The sequence below is a fragment of the Prionailurus bengalensis genome, chromosome D1, assembly GCF_016509475.1.
Source record: "Prionailurus bengalensis isolate Pbe53 chromosome D1, Fcat_Pben_1.1_paternal_pri, whole genome shotgun sequence".
NCBI classification, from domain to species: Eukaryota; Metazoa; Chordata; class Mammalia; order Carnivora; family Felidae; genus Prionailurus; species Prionailurus bengalensis.
In genome coordinates, this window is record NC_057346.1 from 107,089,615 (window position 1) to 107,106,381 (window position 16,767).

The 16,767-nt window shown below is 53.4% G+C and overlaps 1 protein-coding gene across 1 annotated transcript; it reads left to right on the forward strand.

Annotated features, from left to right (window-relative positions):
• The first annotated feature begins 1,232 nt into the window (after window positions 1-1,232).
• On the forward strand, window positions 1,233-9,499 carry SLC3A2 (solute carrier family 3 member 2). Its single transcript, XM_043581467.1, has 9 exons — window positions 1,233-3,443; window positions 4,120-4,293; window positions 4,886-4,980; window positions 6,789-6,857; window positions 6,962-7,020; window positions 7,182-7,362; window positions 7,476-7,619; window positions 8,821-8,904; window positions 9,017-9,499. Exons 1-9 carry the CDS (start codon window positions 3,011-3,013, stop codon window positions 9,362-9,364), a joined length of 1,587 nt encoding a protein of 528 aa, XP_043437402.1. The 5' UTR covers window positions 1,233-3,010; the 3' UTR covers window positions 9,365-9,499.
• Window positions 9,500-16,767: the final 7,268 nt, after the last annotated feature.

Consider the following 16,767-nt stretch of genomic DNA (forward strand, 5'->3'; position numbering starts at 1 on the left):
TCCCTTTATCTTCATACGCTACTTTTGTTGTTTCTAAGAAGGGAAGTATTTGGGTTCGACTGGTATAGTTCATCCACTCACTTTCCAAACACTCATGAAGTGCCTACTATATGTTATCTCTGAACAGGCAGGTCCGTCAGCAAATTGCACAAGGTCTCTGCCACTCGTCTTGAACTGCAAACAGACGCTCAGAAAAGGAAATGCAATAAACAAACAGGATATGTGTTGTGGCAGAGGTAGATGGAAAATAGTTCTTTGGGAGAAGTTGAGAAAAACCGTCATCTGAGCTAGGTCTTGAATGAACGGGAACTAATGAGGCTGAGTGGCAGAACAGGACGGGAAAAACACGGAATGGCATGTCCAGAGATGCAGAGGCCTGACAAAGCTGGCTGTACTGTAAGACTGGCAGGTGTTTGAAGGCTGATGTCACTGGGGCGGGGGGGGGGGGCAATCCCTGTGGAAGGCGTGGGGATCATAAATTTTGGAGGGTAAGTTGTTAGCTTCTTTACTGCACGCAGAAGGAATTGGCTTCATCTGTCCGGAACCACAGGGCTGTGAGTGAGATATTAGGTTTCTAGGGGTGTAATGTTGGACAATCTCAAGGAGAGCTTCTGAACCCAGTTCTCAACCTTGAACTTGAACCCTGTTAAAGTCTGTTCAGAGCCTCTGGTTGGCACTTATCTGCCATGCCCAGGGTACCTTGGACTTATCATCTTTGCGCAGTAGTCTGAACTCCACCCTCTATCCACTCGCCTGCCTCCCTCTAGGAATTGGTTCTGGCTCTCTTAGGGTGGGGGTAGGGTATGGGCTTTGGCATGCAGAAAGGGAATGGCAGAAGATGAGCCTTTTCACACCCTTGACTCTCCTTGGGCCCCCCTTCCTGTCTGCTGTTTCTTTAGATTTGGCTTCTGCTTTCTTCCAAACACACAGCTACCTTGGCTTCCAGCCCAGGTGGGAGAGGGAGAAAGAACTTGTTTCCTTCAGCTCCTCTCTGAAAATAATCCAGCTGGCACTGGTCAGGAACAAGCAGTTCCTGAACGTCTGCACCCCATGGTGTTGATGTCCAGCAGTCCCTGCTATGAACCTTGTCTCTGCCCCACTTAGTCTCCATCCCAGAATCTCTGTGGAGGGAAGCTGGGTGGTCTTCAAGGGCTCTGTGATGAAATTTTGGGGTGACGGTGGGGTGGTCTGGAGCCGATGACCAAGAAAGAATTCTTGAGGACGTCTTTGGTGGAATAATTTTACTACAGCATGGGGACATGACCCGTGGGCAGGAAGAGCTGCACTGGGGTCACAATGGGTAACTTATTATATACCCTCAGCTTGGGAGGTGGTCAGGGATAGAGTACGTCTCTAAGGAATTTTGGAAGCAAGGTTTCCACGACCTTGAGGGGCTAGTTGTTGCCAGGGAAATTACTGTTTCACTTATTACCATTAAATAAAATCTCAGTCATGAGATCCTTCAAATGTATAAGGGGGGGCGGTATAAGCTTGGAGCATGATTGCCAGCATATATCCTGGGGCAGTTGAGATAAAGGAAGTAGACTTACAGGATCCTCGTGGCTGGGATAATGTTAAACCAAGGTTTTCTTTGGCCCCAGCAAAGCGTCATCCTTGAGGCAGCTGAGCTCCTAGAGGGAGATCACTCTGTCGGTCTCGGGTCTCGAGGACTTGTCATGGGCTATAGGCAGTAAGGGAATTACATTTTTCATTTGCTTTAGTTTCCCTCATTACCATGGCAAGCACTTAAACCCCTTTCCTTTGTTCTCTGGTAGCCAGGAGTGTCCGAGGAATATCACAAGTATCCCACTTGAAGGGGGGAGGGGGGTGCGGGGTGCTAGTTTATGCTTTGCCCTCAGCTTGTCTCATCATCTGCGGCTGCCTCCAAGGTTTAGCATAGTGAAGTGGTGATAAGGAGGTAAGGGGATCCTGGCACCCTGGGGAGATTGGGCTAATCTGTCGGAGGCCCTGCAACAGTGGGGAAGAGTCTGGTCTGTTGTAGGAAAATGGTGGGTGCCTCCAATCGAGGCCCAACCTTGGAATGTTTCCTACAGCCCATCAGGCTTTTGGCTCTTCTGGATGTCGGATTCCTAGCTGCCCGACATCCTGGCGCCAGAAACTGGCGGTGGGGGGTTGGGGTAGGGGAAGACGGGCGGTGGGGGGTGGGGTCAGCTTCAACTCTCCTGTCCGAACAGATTCATCTTAAAACATCAGGGAGAAGACTGCATTACAGTTAACTCAATAAAATTAATACCGCAAAGTATTGTAGTGGGCACTTAATAGTTGCTGCATGATGAATTATTCGAAATGAACTCAAGATGAGTCTTGAAGGACGAGTGGGAGTAAGCCCTGCGGGGAAGCAGAGATCCGGCGCCAAGTTCCAAAGGCTTGAGGAGACAAGGCTAGGTGGGGGAAAGGGGAGAAGCTGAGTTTGGCTGGCTCTGAGAGCGCCAGCGGCCGTGCGAAGTTGGGCCCACCACGCGGTGGTTGGAGCCCAGGGCCAGGGGCGAACGGAGCACGGCGTTGCGGCCCAGCCTTCGACGGCGGCGAAGAGGGGCCCTAGGGCCACCCGCGGTGCTGGAAGTCCCCTCCCTGTCCACTCCTCGGGGCGGAGACAAATCAGACTCCGCCCACCTGGAGGTGGCTCTGCGCTCAACCTTCTTAGCGTTCGACTAGGAGGAACTTTAGGGGTAAACAGGTTCGAGAAGGGGGAATTGAGGCGCGCAGCGGTGGGAAGCGTGCTCCGGAGCCTAGTCCCCCCGCCGCCGCCCACCCGTGTTGTCTCAGAAAGAGCAATCGGGGCCGTTCCTCTTTAAGGGGCGGGCAGGGGCGGGGCTCCCCGTCTCTTTCCGGTAGGCTGCGCCCTTCCCACCGCAGACGCGAACACTGTAGCCCGAGCTGCGCGTGATCGCGAATTCTTCGGAGGCCCTGTTGGGGCGGGGAGGTCGCGGCCGGAGTCCAGCCACCGTTTGATCGCAGACTGCATCGTATCGCCGGTTCCGCAGGCATCATGAGCCAGGACACTGAGGTGGACATGAAGGAGGTGGAGCTGAACGAAATGGAGCCCGAGAAGCAGCCGATGAATGCGGCGTCCGGGGCAGCCATGGCCGTAGTCGTGGCGAGCGGCGCCGAAAAGAACGGCCTGGTTAAGATCAAGGTGGCCGACGACGAGGCAGAGGCAGCGGCCGCGGCCAAGTTCACTGGCCTGTCTAAGGAGGAGCTGCTGAAGGTGGCGGGCAGCCCCGGCTGGGTGCGCACCCGCTGGGCGCTGCTGGTGCTCTTCTGGCTCGGCTGGCTCGGCATGCTGGCGGGTGCGGTGGTCATCATTGTGCGGGCGCCGCGCTGCCGCGAGCTGCCCGCGCAGAGCTGGTGGCACAAAGGCGCCCTCTACCGCATCGGCGACCTGCTGGCCTTCCAGGGCCACGAGGAGGGCGACCTAGCGGGTGAGCTGTGGGCGCGACCCTGGGTTATCGGGCCACCGGCTCCGATCCTGTCCCCAGATTGACGCCGACGGTTGTCCACCCCATTCTGTACTCGGTCCCGCACCCTCAAGCCGGAGATGTAGCTTCTCCATTCCTTCTTTGAAGGAAACTGCCCCTACGCCCTCTTCCACGAGGATGGCTGACTCAGCGTCCTCACTTACCCTGCGAAGCCTGTAGCTGACGGTTTCTGAAGTAATGCACCGGGCACCTTGCGTCAGCTCCTCTGAGTCTCGTGATTCAGGCTCACTTCCCCCCAACACTTAGTTCCTGCCGGAGGGGAGAAGAGGGGCCATCAAGGCCCAACACTTAGTTCCCCAACACTTCCTGCGGGAGGGGAGAAGAGAAGAGGGGCGATCAAGGACCTCTCAGAGGGTCTTCACTTAAAAATTTTTTTTTAATGTTTATTTATTTTTGACAGAGAGACAGACAGAGCATGAGCGGGGGAGGGGCAGAGAGAGAGGGAGACACAACCTGAAGCAGGCTCCAGGCTCTGAGCTGTCAGCACAGAGCCCAACGGGGGGGCTCGAACTCACAGACTCTGAGATCATGACCTGAGCCGAAATCTGACGCTCAACCGACTGAGCCACCCAGGTGCCCCTCAGAGGGCCTTCACTTTAAATCTGCTTCCCCATTTCAGGCCTGAAGAGGCACCTCGATTACCTGAGCACCCTGAAGGTGAAAGGCTTTGTGCTGGGCCCAATTCACAAGAACCAGAAAGATGACCTCGCTGGGACCAACTTGGAACAGATCAACCCTGTTCTCGGCTCCAAGGAAGATTTTGACAATCTCTTGCAATCGGCCAAGAAAAAGAGTGGGTGTCCTGGAGTTGCCAAGGAAGCAGCTGGGAAGGGCTTGGCCTTCTGGCCACAGAAAAGACAGGACAGGGTTTTTGTTTGGTTTACTCCTGTCTGGCTGAGTTTTCTAAGGCAGGTACAAGCTCCCTGCAGTTTGTTAGGCTTCAGCCTAAAATTACTTTGCCAGGTGGTGCAGAGACTTTCTACTTGGATGTGTGCGCATTCACTTACCTTCTGGGCTTCAGTGTCCTTAATTTGCAAAATGTAGGCTTTTGCTGATTCAGTGTTCTTTAAACTTGTAAAGGAATGGATCCTTTTGAGAACAATATCCAAATAGAATCTTGTCTTATTTTAAGAGGATTCACTTTGGGGGTGGGGAGCCCAGGGCCCCCTAGGTTAGCCTTCTCGACTACGCTACATGCCTTCTGCCCGATAAGATTTTCAGCCCCTCCACTCACATCTTTGTTTCAAAGGAATAGGTTTTGCCAGGGTTCAAATCTAAGCTTTTTGTGCCAAATGATACATAGGGAGTATGTATTTGTTGATTGCTTCCTTTCCTGACATCCCAACGTCTTTCTCCTGACTCCCTTTTTTCGTCCATTGTTCCAGGCATCCGGGTCATTCTGGACCTCACTCCCAACTATGAGGGCCAGAACTCATGGTTCCTCCCCACTCAGATTGACACTGTGGCCGCCAAGATGAAGGTAAGTAAGTGTGTTGGCACCGATGGCAGGTGGGAGTTGGCTGCTGGGGCTGTGTTGATCCTTCTAGCAAGCCCTTGTAAACTAGCCTGGCTCCAGCTGAGGGGCCCCTTGCTCCTTGGAGCCGAGCTGGCATACCCCTCCCACAGGCAGAGGGTAGGCCAACAATGCACCCTGGTTTTGCTTGTTCCTTTTCTGGTCACTCATTTTCCTTGTTTCCTCGACTCTGATGGTAACTGCCAGGAAAGGAATTTCTCAGATGGCGATCTGGGTTTGACTTTTCTTCCTTTGGGGGAGAGGAAGCTGTTTCTCTGTGGGAATCCTGCCGTGTCTGGTTTCCCAGTTCTTGTTTGATGTATTTTGGAGGGGAGCCCAGTCTGAAGTTGTAAGCATTGTGGTCTTATGCGTCTGGGACCATGCCAAGTATTTTGGGTATGTGTTCTAAGTTTCTCTGTAACCACACAAGGTCTCTTTCATCTCTAATCTGTCAGTGAAGAAGCTAGGGTTCCGAGGGGCTTGACGTGCTTAGGATTTGAAGTCTCAAGTAGTCTCATTTCTGTAACCTGCTTTCCCTGAATACAGGTATAGGCTCAAAGACTATACCCAGCAGGCTGCAAGTGGGACTTTGTTATCCAAGCTCCTAATGCCTGGGTTCTAGGACACTGGCCAGTTCAGCAGGGGTATCGCACAAAAGAAAATCTCTTAAAAGTTATTGATGAGGGGATGTTTTCAGATGGTATGGCTTGAGGACTCGTAGCCTCGGGTGAAAATGGAGATAAGAGGTGAGACAGAAAGGGGAAAAGGGGTCTTGGGGGTGGGGTTCCATGTCTTGTGCCCACCAATGCCAGGACTTCAGGCCTGGGCCTGTTTTGCAGAACTGGCTTCTCTTCTCAAATCTTCATCTGAACTGCCCTGGGGCTGTGCTTTGAACTTCACTCTTTCATCTTTGGCCTTGCTCTGACCTGCTCTCTTACACACACCCTCCCCTGGCCTCAGGACACCGGGAGAGGAGTAAGTATACTTGTCTTCTGATCTTGGCTAGAGAGAGAGAGACAGAGAGAGAGAGAGAGTGCGCCGAGCCCGCAAGCGAGCACGTGAGCAGGGGAAGGGAGAGAGAGAGAGGGAGACAGAGGACCAGAAGTGAGGTTCTGTGGTGACAGCAGTGAGTCTGATGTGGGGCTCGAACCCTCGCACTGTGAGATCATGACCTGAGCCAAAGTCCGATGCTCAACGGACTGAGCCACCCAGGCACTCCTAAGTGAAGTTATGTTTATCAACATACTTTTTCTCTTAGGCCTTTTCTATATCAAAGGAGAAGCTGTGTGATTTGTAATGGGGAGGAATACAGAAGTGAAATGCTATAACTTTAAGAATCAGTGATGGTGAGAGGCGCCTGGCTGGCTCAGTTAAACATCTGACTCTTGGTTTGGACTCTGGTCACGACCTCACCATTTGTGAGTTCGAGCCCCACATCAGGCTCCGCACGGACAGTGTGAAGCCTGCTTGGGATTCTCTCCCTCTCTCTGCCCCTTCCCTGCTCATAGGTGTTCTCTCTCTCTCTCTCTCTCTCTCTGTCTCTCTCTCTCTCAAAATAAATAAATAAACTTAAAAAAAAAAAAAAAGAATCAGTGATGGTGTAGAATGGGACGGAGCTGAAGGCTGATGGTTAAGTGAGGCCAGTCAAGGCAGGTGACTCTTCCAAGGTCATAGGGAAGTGCGTGGTAGGTGAGGTTTAGCATGGGCTGGATTTTCTAAGCCTTTGCATCAGAGTGTTGAAGCCCTTCCTCTGTTGTTTTGCCCCCTCCCTATAGGATGCTCTGAGTTTTTGGCTGCAGGCTGGTGTGGATGGGTTCCAGGTTCGGGACGTGGAGAATCTGACGGTGAGTGTCTTTCCATGTGAGAGGCAGAGCCTGGGTGAGAGCAGAGGGACTCGTCAGGGCTTGTTGGCGTTCTCTGTTCCTTGACTTTGTTTCTTTTCTTCTAGGATGCGTCTTTGTTGTTGGCTGAGTGGCAGAACATCACCAAGAGCTTCAGCGAAGACAGGTAGGTGCCAGACCTCCCCCGCCAACTCAGCTTCCTGGTGGGAATCCCCCAGTAGAGTGCCAGACCCAAGGAATGGGCGATTTCCTAGCCCAGAGAAATTTCTTCACTTTCATTCTTTGCTCGTTCTTTACCAACCTTGTCCCCTGCCTTGCCCTCTGCAGGCTCTTGATCGCAGGGACTGAGTCCTCTGACCTTCAGCAGATTCTGAGCCTCCTTGGATCCACTAAGGACCTGTTGTTGACTAGCTCATACCTGTCAGACTCCATTTCCACCGGGAAGCATATAGAGTTCTTGGTCACCCAGTATTTGAATGCCACTGACAGTCGCTGGTGCAGCTGGAGCGTGAGTACCACAGTCGGGGGACGAGGCGGGGGAGGAGGCCTTTTTGAGGAAAGGTGTGGGCAGACGGAGGCAGAGACGGGCTTTGGGGCTCACCAGTGCATCCATCCCTGCAGTTGTCTCAGGCGGGGCTCCTGACTTCCTTTGTGCCGGCTCATCTTCTCCGCCTCTACCACCTGCTGCTCTTCACCCTGCCAGGGACCCCGGTTTTCAGCTACGGAGATGAGATCGGCTTGGAGGCCGCTGCCCTGCCTGGCCAGGTATGGCTTGCTGCCTCCCTGGCGCAGTGGGGGAGGTTGTGTTCCCCCATCACGATGCTTCTGTGGATGGCAGCCGGTAGACGTGAGCCTTGGGGGGAACCGCGTTTGACTCCTGGTCAGCCACGGTAGCCGCGTGGCCCCGGCAACTTATTTCACGGCCCTAGTCTTGATCATCTCTTCTGGGGCCTTGCATTTCTTGGAGGGAAGTTGGGATTCAATGAGAGCACGTTTGAAGATGCGATGCCTGGTACCTGGTAGGTGTTCCATGTGGGAGCCATCCGTTCGTTCGTTCGTTCGTTCATTCCCACTCATGTGTTCAGTGGGCAGCAGGTAGGTATTCGGCTGGGCTTGTGCCCTCCAGCAACGCCTAGTTTAGTGGGGGACCCAGAGGAGTAAGGGAAACGCATGGTAGCCAGTGCTGAGATGGGGTAAGAGCATGGTGTTCACTTAGCTCTAGCCGCAGGGTTAGAGGTTGACACCCAAGCTGATATTTACAGAACTGGTCGTGCAGTTACTCCACGGTTTTCTGGAGTAATTCCTATATGCCATGCACAGAGGACACAGCAATGCACAGAGGAGCTGGAGGTGGGGAAGTTAGATAATAAGCAAAGAGAATAAAGATGCCCAATGCTGGGGCGCCTGGATGGCTTAGTCTAGGTTAAGCACCCGACTTCGGCTCAGGTCATGCTCTCACGGATTGTGAGTTGGAGCCCCGCGTCCGGCCCTGGGCTGACAGCTCAGAGCCTGCAGCCTGCTTTGGATTCTGTGGCTCCCTGTCTCTCTGCACCTCCCTCACTTGCGCTGTGCCTCTATCTCTCTCAAAAATAAGTGAATGTTAAAAAAAAAAAAAAAAAATTAAAGGTGCTCAGTGCTGCTAAGTGCTGTGCAAAAGAGAGCAGGGTCAGGGGCCTAGAGAACAGGGGATGGGGGATGTTTGCCATCGTGTGACCACAGAAGATCTAGTGAGACACCTGAGCGGGGAGTGGAGGGCAGTGAGGGAGCTAACCCTATGGCTGGGAGAAAAGCCCTCCACGCTGACGCGATAGTGCGGGCAGGGACCTGACTCGGGGGCCGGCCTTGCTTATCCAGTAGAAGTTAGGCCAGCGTCAGGGGGAGGCTCTACACAGATGGGGCTGGGAAGAGAAGGCGAAGGGAGAGCAGGCCCAGGCCTTTCCCAAATCCTGTTTTCCTGGCTTTTCAGCCTGTGAAGGCTCCAATCATGCCCTGGGATGAATCCAGCTTCCCCGACACCTCAGAACCTGGAAGTCACAACATGACTGTAAAGGTAAGGGTTTGGGGTGGGCCAGACCTGCTTGGCCGAGGGTGGGCAGGTGGCTTGTAGGAGGTTGCACCCAGGGGTGTCCTTTATCCTTCCTTGCTGTGACCACCACTTGCAGGGCCAGAATGAAGACCCTGGCTCCCTCCTCTCTCTCTTCCGGCGACTGAGTGATCAGCGAGGCAAGGAGCGCTCCCTGCTGCACGGGGATTTCCATGTACTCTCCTCCGGGCCTGACCTCTTCGCCTACGTCCGCCAGTGGGACCAGAACGAGCGCTTCTTGGTAGTGCTCAACTTCGGGGATGTCGGCCAACCAGCCAGGTTGCCGGCCACTGCCAGCCTGCCAACCAAGGTCAATCTGCTGCTCAGCACCCACCTGGGCCGCGAGGAGGGGGCCTCTCTTGAGCTGGGGCACCTAAACGTGGAGCCCCATGAGGGGCTGTTGCTTCGTTTCCCCTATGTGGCCTAACAGGACCCAGTACCCCTCCCCTCCCCAGGCCCTTTGGGTCCTGGTTTCTTTTCTTTTCTTTTTTTTTTTTACGGTCACAGATTACAGTTGAGAGGTGTTTTCTGGCTTCAAATAAAAGTCACTCCTGCCTGGTGAGGTCTTGTCTTCCCTTACTCGGTCACAGCAGGAATCTACCCCCTCCTCCGTGCACGCATGCGTGCACACACACAAAGACAGTGATCAGGGCTAGAGAGTTCCATGCACCTGCTCCAGCCCAGAGAGGGAGGGGCCTTCCAGGCTCATAACAACAAGGAGGTATGAGGGCCAGGGCTAGCGTCTGGGCCAGGGTCCTCCCCTGGAGGTCTTTGGTCTTACTGACTCTTTCCTTATCCCCCTCAGCTGTGGTCTCCAGCCAAGTGTGGTCAGGTTTCCTGTTTTTTGCAGACTTGGCCTCTCAGGGAGAAGGAGTGGGAGCCGGGTGGCCTGTTTCCTAAGAGATGCTTCTAAAGGGTACTAGAGGGCATTCATTCAACAAGAATCTGTTGTGCACTCAGCATGTGACAGGAATCGTCTTAGGTCCTGGGGTCACAGGAGAGGACGAAGTACAAGATCCCTCTCTTCTAGTCTTCTAGGGCTTCTAGTCTAGTGAGGGAATGGAGAAGAAATAAGGTGAATACAATTTCGAGTGCCGTGGATATAGTGATGGTGTTCCAAGAGGACAAAGTGAGGCAGGAAGAGAGGCAGGGGCTTGGGGTGGAAGGGAACTGGAGGAGGGGGGAGGGGAGACCTCACCAAGGGGGTGCCATGTGAACGAAAGGCCTGAAGTGAAGGAGGGGGTTCACTTGCCAGATAACTGGGGGAAGGGGGCTCTTCGGTGCCCTAGGGTGGGGGCATGCCTTACTTGAGGGGGAGAGGGTGGGGGGGGGGTGAGGCCTGGTTGGCAGGGGTTGGGTAGATCATGAAGATCGGAGTAAGGTGGTCACAAAGCGGGGTGTAAAGAATTTGGGAAACGGCACAGTTTGAGGGCACGGTCCCCACAAGACTGCCCTCACTTCAGACACCAGCTGGAAGTTCAGGTCTCTAAAACCATCCCGAGCAGGTAATGCTAGCATGACTTACACAACTCAGGAAAGCACTAACATTACAGTGCGTGTGTGTTTTAAGTTTACTTCGAGAGAGAGGGTGCGTGTGTGAGCGGGGGAGGGGTAGAGAGAGGTGGGAGAGACAGAATCCCAAGCAGGCTCCACTCTATCAGCACAGAGCCCAACGTGAGTCTCGAACTCATGAACTGTGAGATCGCGACCCGAACTGAAATCAAGGGTCGGTGGGCGCTTAACCAGCTGAGCCACCCAGATGCCCCAAGATCACAGTGTTCTAACAGCAGAAGGATACACGTTCAACTAAAGGGCAGGTTGCACAGGGTGGAATCCGGCGGGGGACTGGCGGGGGGGAAGGGGAGGCTCCAAGTGTGAAGCTTCCAATGGATTGTTCTCTCGCAGTGGGGTCCTGGACCTGAGACCCCCTGGTTTGTAACACACGGTGTGGCCAAGCAGGGACGCTCGTCCTAGGCTTGGTGTCCAGAGTTCCTGGGTGTGCCCATAAGCGGGTGCCCATGTGCCCGACCTTTACTCTCCAAATTCCCCCAGAGGGCATGTGTCCCAAAGCACTCCTTGCAAATCACATTGTTTGACAGATGTCTGAAGTCCTCAGACAGGACATTCCAGAGGCCTGGAGATCACCTCCCAGGAGCTGAGGGCAAAGGCCAGACTTGGAAGGTAAGACTAACTCTGAGTGATGGGAGGGAGCTGGAAGGCTGTGAGCAGCATGGGTGGGCTGATGGGTTTTCGCTGACTCGCTGTCCCCCTAGCAGGGAGGCTAGTTAGGGTGGCTGTTAATGGCTGTAGCTTAACAGACTTAGCAGGATAACAGCAGTGGAGGTGTTTGGGTCCTGGACCCACTGGATTTTGTGTTGAATCTTTCTGTTGCAGTCATGATTCTCAGACTGGCCTCACAGACCTGGGGGTGAAGTCTGGCCCCCATGGCTTTCTTATGGAAAGAACACTGGTTCCTGCAGGATGGGGCTTGGGTCGGGCCTGAGCCTCTAAGGGGGTCTTGGTGGAGGGGACAGGTCAAGAGACTAGATGGTCCAGTTAAGGCCCAGTCCTTGTTGGTTCATTTGATTTCTCTTGCCCTGCACCTGTGCCAAGGGCTGTGCGGGCATGTGCTCAGGTGCTAGGGCACAGTTCCTGAGAAGACACACCCGGCAGGTTCCGACCCTTGTCTGATCCGGGCTCTCCTCTTCCTGAGGCTCCCCACCCTCGGCCCTTTCCCAGGGGGCCAGCTCCAGCCCTCCCCGTTTCCCTCTTGCTCTGCCTCCCGCCTCCCCTCTGACCCAGTGGGTATCATGGTGTCACTACAGATGGAACCTCAACCTCATTTTGTGCTTTGTGATTTCCTGTAGACTTTCACATTTTTCAAATTTTTCCTGTGCGGGGCGCGAACCCATGAACCGTGAGATCATGACCTGAGCCAATGTCAGACATTTCACCAACTAAGCCACCCAGGTGCCCCGACTTTCCCTTTTTAAAAAGCCCTTTCCCTACAATGGAGTATTACTTGGCAATCAAAAAGAATGAAATCTTGCCATTTACAACGACGTGGATGGAACTGGAGGGTATTATGCCAAGTGAAATTAGTCAGAGAAAGACAAATATCATATGACTTCACTCACATGAGGGCTTTAAGACACAGAACAGATAAACATAAGGGAAGGGAAGCAAAAATAATACAAAAACAGGGAGGGGGACAAAACATAAGAGACTCTTAAATATGGAGAACAAACTGAGGGTCGCTAGAGGGGTTGTGGGAGGGGGGATGGGCTCAATGGGTCAGGGGCATTAAGGAATCTACTCCTGAAATCATTGTTGCGCTATATGCTAACTAATTTGGATGTAAATTTAAAAAATAAAATTAAAAAAATAAAAATAAAAAACCCTTTCCCCATTCATACAGGGGTACTCATAAGCCTAGGGTGGCACTCGATAGAGAACAGTCAGGATGATTATAAGGTTTTCGTCTGGAGCAGCTGGGAGACTGGATTTGCCTTTACTGAGGTGGGCAAGGCTGCAAGTTTAATTTTATAGATATCATAAAATTTACCATGTTAAATGAACATGGACCTGTTTTTAGGTGCAGTTCAGTGGCATTAAGTATATTTACATTGTGGGGCGCTTGGGTGGCTCAATCAGTTCAGCGTCCAACTCTTGATTTCGGCTCAGGTCATGATTTCACAGTTCGAAAGTTTGAGCCCCGCATCGGGCTCTGTGCTGATAGCACAGAACCTGCTTGGGATTCTCTCTCTCTCTCTGCCCCTCCCCCACTCGTGATCTCTCTCTCTCTCTCTCTCTCTCTCTCTCAAAAAGAAAAAAAAAGAAACTTAAAAAAAATCTATATTCACATTGTTGTCTGACCATCCCCACCATCTACCCTCAGAACTTTTTTGTCTTCCCAAACTACTGAGACTGTACCCATCAAATACTAGCTCCCTCCCTCCATATTTTTTATTTATTTATAAGAGAATGCAAGCAGGGGAGGGGCAGAGAGAGGGGAGACAGAATCTGAAGCAGGCTCCGTGCTGACAGCAGAGAGTCTGATGCGGGGCTTGAATTCACTAACCGTGAGATCATGACCTGAGCCAAAGTCGGACGCTCAACCGACTGAGCCGCCCAAGCACCCCTCTCCATATTTGTTTTTAAAATAGCAAATGAGGGGCGCCTGGGTGGCTCAGTCGGTTAAGCGTCCGACTTCGGCTCAGGTCACGATCTCGCGGTCCGTGAGTTTGAGCCCCGCGTCGGGCTCTGGGCTGACAGCTCAGAGCCTGGAGCCTGTTTCAGATTCTGTGTCTCCTTCTCTCTCTGACCCTCCCCCGTTTATGCTCTGTCTCTCCCTGTCTCAAAAATAAATAAACGTTAAAAAAAAATTAAAAAAATAAAAAAATAAAATAGCAAATGAATAAACCAAAAGTCATGCAGACACTGAAACCCCCAGAGATCCTGGGTGAGGTCCTTCTTGGTAAGACTCGGACCTCTGTGCTGCGGGAGAGCCGACGAGGTCAACGCGTGGGTCCTCTGAATCTGCAAGCTGTACCATTGAGGACCTCAGCTTCCACTTCCCGCATTAAAGAAGGAAGGAAACAGAGGCAGATGCGGTCACAGAAGCTGTCTCGTTAGCCCCTCAACCATGAAGGAGGGTCTCGCACCCCTATTATCATAGTTGAGGCAAGTGGCCAGAATGCCTCTCCCGAGTTGGCAGCTGGGCTCACCCGAGGTAGAGGGAGCCAGAGTGAGATGCGCCTCTGCTGTTTCCTTCCTTCATTGAATACAGTTTTGGATTTCTGCTCTGCTCCTGGTACCATCCTCAACTTCCTGGAGTCAGGGTGAACAGGACCCTGCCCTCACGTGGCTCCCAGCCTCCACAAAGGACCACGTGCTTGGGATTTTAAGCACTGGGGGCTGGCTCTTAAGGGTTAAGGGCACTTTTAAATGAGATCATCCGGGGGCTTCTGGGTGGCTCAGTCAGTTACGTGTCCGACTTCAGCTCAGGTCATGATCTCACGGTTCGTGAGTTCGAGCCCCGCGTCGGGCTCTGTGCTGACAGCTCGGAGCCTGGAGCCTGCTTCGGATTCTGTGTCTTCTCCTGTCTCTGCCCTTCCCATGCTCATGCTCTGTCTCTCAATAATAAATAAACATTAAAAAAATAAAAATAAAAATAAACCAGATCATCGGTTTAACAAGATTTCCCTTTTTGTTTTCTTTGAAGTCACTGTGACGTACACGTGAGGACGTTGTGGATCTTGTTTACAGAGGAGGCCGAGGGCTCTGAAGTAAAGGGCCCCTCTAGGGCCAAAGTGAACTAGGCTCCGTGGAGGACACAGGAAGAGTTTAACCCAGGGGAGGTCAGGAAAAGCTTCTTCAGGTCCTCATTTGAACTGAGACAGAGGCATTTGTGTGACACACTTGAGGGACAGGGCCACCCGGGCAGAGGGGACATTATGTATAGCCACTCAGTTGAGACAGCGCGGTGAGCGTGAGGACGAGACAGCATGGTGTCGTACATTTGGAAATGGTGAGAGCCAATCAGAGGCTGAAGCTTGAAGGGCTTTAACAGCCGTGCTCAAGTTGTCTATACTCTGTAGGAAGAAGATTGGTCCCACTCATCCTCTGGGAAAATCTCTCACATTCCACTGAATCGGCATCTCCAAGGGGGTGAGCCTGGGAGTTGTTTTTTTTTTTTAATGTTTATTTATTTTTGACAGAGAGAGAAAGAGGGACAGAGAGGGACAGAGAGGGAGTATGAGCGGGGGACGGGCAGAGAGAGAGGGAGACACAGAATCCGAAGCAGGCTCCAGGCTCTGAGCTGTCAGCACAGGGCCCGACGCGGGGCTTGAACCCACAGACCGCGAGATCATGACATGAGCCGAGGTCGGACGCTCAACCGACTGAGCCACCCAGGCATCCCTGGGAGTTGGTTTTTAACCAGCTTTCTGAAATGATTCCCACAGCAGTTTGGGAATCACCAGATCAATGTTTTCCAAACGTGCTGAGTTATGCCTGAGGACAAAGATTGGTGGTGGTGGTGGGGGGGGATGTCCCGGGTTTTTTCCTGGGTGTCCTGTTTCAGCAGGTCCGGGAGAGGACACCAGATCTTTGTAAGAAGCTCATAGAAGAATGAGAAAAGAACACTGCTCTCACTGGATAGAGAAGTGCTCGGTAGGGAGCGACATGGTCAGGTCTGAGTTCCAGAAAGCTCCCTCTGGCTCTGCTGTTGTAGAAGGAGTTGAGGGTGGCCAGGACCCCTCTAGGAGGCTGTCGGAACAGCCCAGGAAGATGTGGAAATTAATGAGGCAGAGGCTGTGTGGTTGGAGAGGAGGGGATGGCTTGGAGAGATGTTTCAAGAGAAGAAGTTCCAGGATTTCACAAACGCCTGGGAGGGACGGACTCGGAGGGAGAAGGAAGCTGTGTGGTGACTCCTGAGTTTCTAGCCTAGGTGGCTGGGGAGCAGGCTGGGGCCCTCAAGCTGGATGGGGGAGGCAGGGAGAGAGGCAGCTGTGGACGGGGAAGCTGGAAGGGGGTCAGTTCCATGTAGATGTGCTGGGTGTAGGTGCCCTTGGACTGCACCGAGGGCAGGTGGAGGTTTCCAGCAGGGGACGGTCTGCAGCCTAGCAGAGGAATGGAGGTAGGGCTGCATCTTGTGAGTGTGAACGACGCCCCGATGAGCTTGTGGGGTGAGAAGGGCGGAAGGAAGAGCTTGGATACCCAAGGACTGGCACCATTTACGGGACAGACATGGAGGAGGGACCCGCAGAAGGGAGCAGATCCCTGGGGGTGGGGACAGGGAGGCAAGAAGAAGAGACCTGGTTTGTGTCCCTTAGAGCAGGGCTGTCCCAGCTGGCCTCGAGTTTGGTGGCATCTCTGACGGTCTTCTCCGGAGCACTTCCAGGGGACGATGGAGGAATGAAATTTTTTACTTCTAAGGGTGGGAGGGATTTCTACAAGTTTCTAGATGGTATCAGTCGGAGTTCTTGGTTTTCTGAAGCAGCGAAAAGAATTTATTGAAAGGCCGTCAAGAACTACCAGGAGGGGGCAGGACCAGACTTGGAAAATGGGCAGGAAGCCCAAGTGCCAAGCAGCAGGAAGTACAATTGTCTTTTAACTGGAACAGCCTGGGAGGCCGCCACCAAGGGGATACCCTGCCAATGTGCGTGTGGTCGGACACGGAGCTGTGGGCTGTGGGCACGTTAGCAGGACACCCTGCTCTGGCATTGGTGCCACGACGTGGGCTGGGGGCTCGAACCTGGGAGTCGTGTGTACGGCTGGCTTGCAGAGCCACAGAATGACAGGAGGGGGCCCGCGGGGTAAGTGTAGAGAGGGAAGAGAAGAGGATGCCAGCCCTTCCCCGGTCAGAGGGGCGGGCAACAGGGACTGAGAGCGAGGGGCAGTGAGGTAGGTGGGAGGGTGCGCCACGGAGACCAAGGTGACGGGCAAATGCTGGATCCAGTGCTGCCAGTGGTAGTACTGGGGCGGGGGGGGGCATGGGGGGAGGGGATGGAGGCTTGGCTGCCCGGTTTATCAGCATGGAGGTCTTTGGTGACCTTGGCAAGGCTGGGGCAAGGGCCAACCGGAAGGGGCTTAGGAGGGTCAGAAGAGACAGGTTGGAGTCAGTGCCCAGAGAGAGCAGAGCAGCTCAGGAAGGGAGAACCGAGGCAGTAGCTGGAGGAAGAAGGGGCCTGAAATCTTTGGTGTCTAAGATGGGAACAGTGACAGCACATTTGCTTAAGTCGAGAGGGGAGAGAGGACGCACGCTGGGTGGGTGCCTCTGCCGGAGGGAGAGGGGACGGGGTCTAGGGTAAGGACAGGGGGGAAATG

What these genes read in the sequence shown, in the direction of transcription:
- SLC3A2 (XM_043581467.1), top strand. Translation starts at nt 3,011, where the DNA reads ATGAGCCAGGACACTGAGGTGGACATGAAGGAGGTGGAGCTGAACGAA. An exon ending in GGGACGTGGAGAATCTGACG is followed by an intron (nt 6,858 to 6,961) that starts GTGAGTGTCTTT and finishes CTTTTCTTCTAG; the next exon opens with GATGCGTCTTTGTTGTTGGC. An exon ending in AAGAGCTTCAGCGAAGACAG is followed by an intron (nt 7,021 to 7,181) that starts GTAGGTGCCAGA and finishes TGCCCTCTGCAG; the next exon opens with GCTCTTGATCGCAGGGACTG.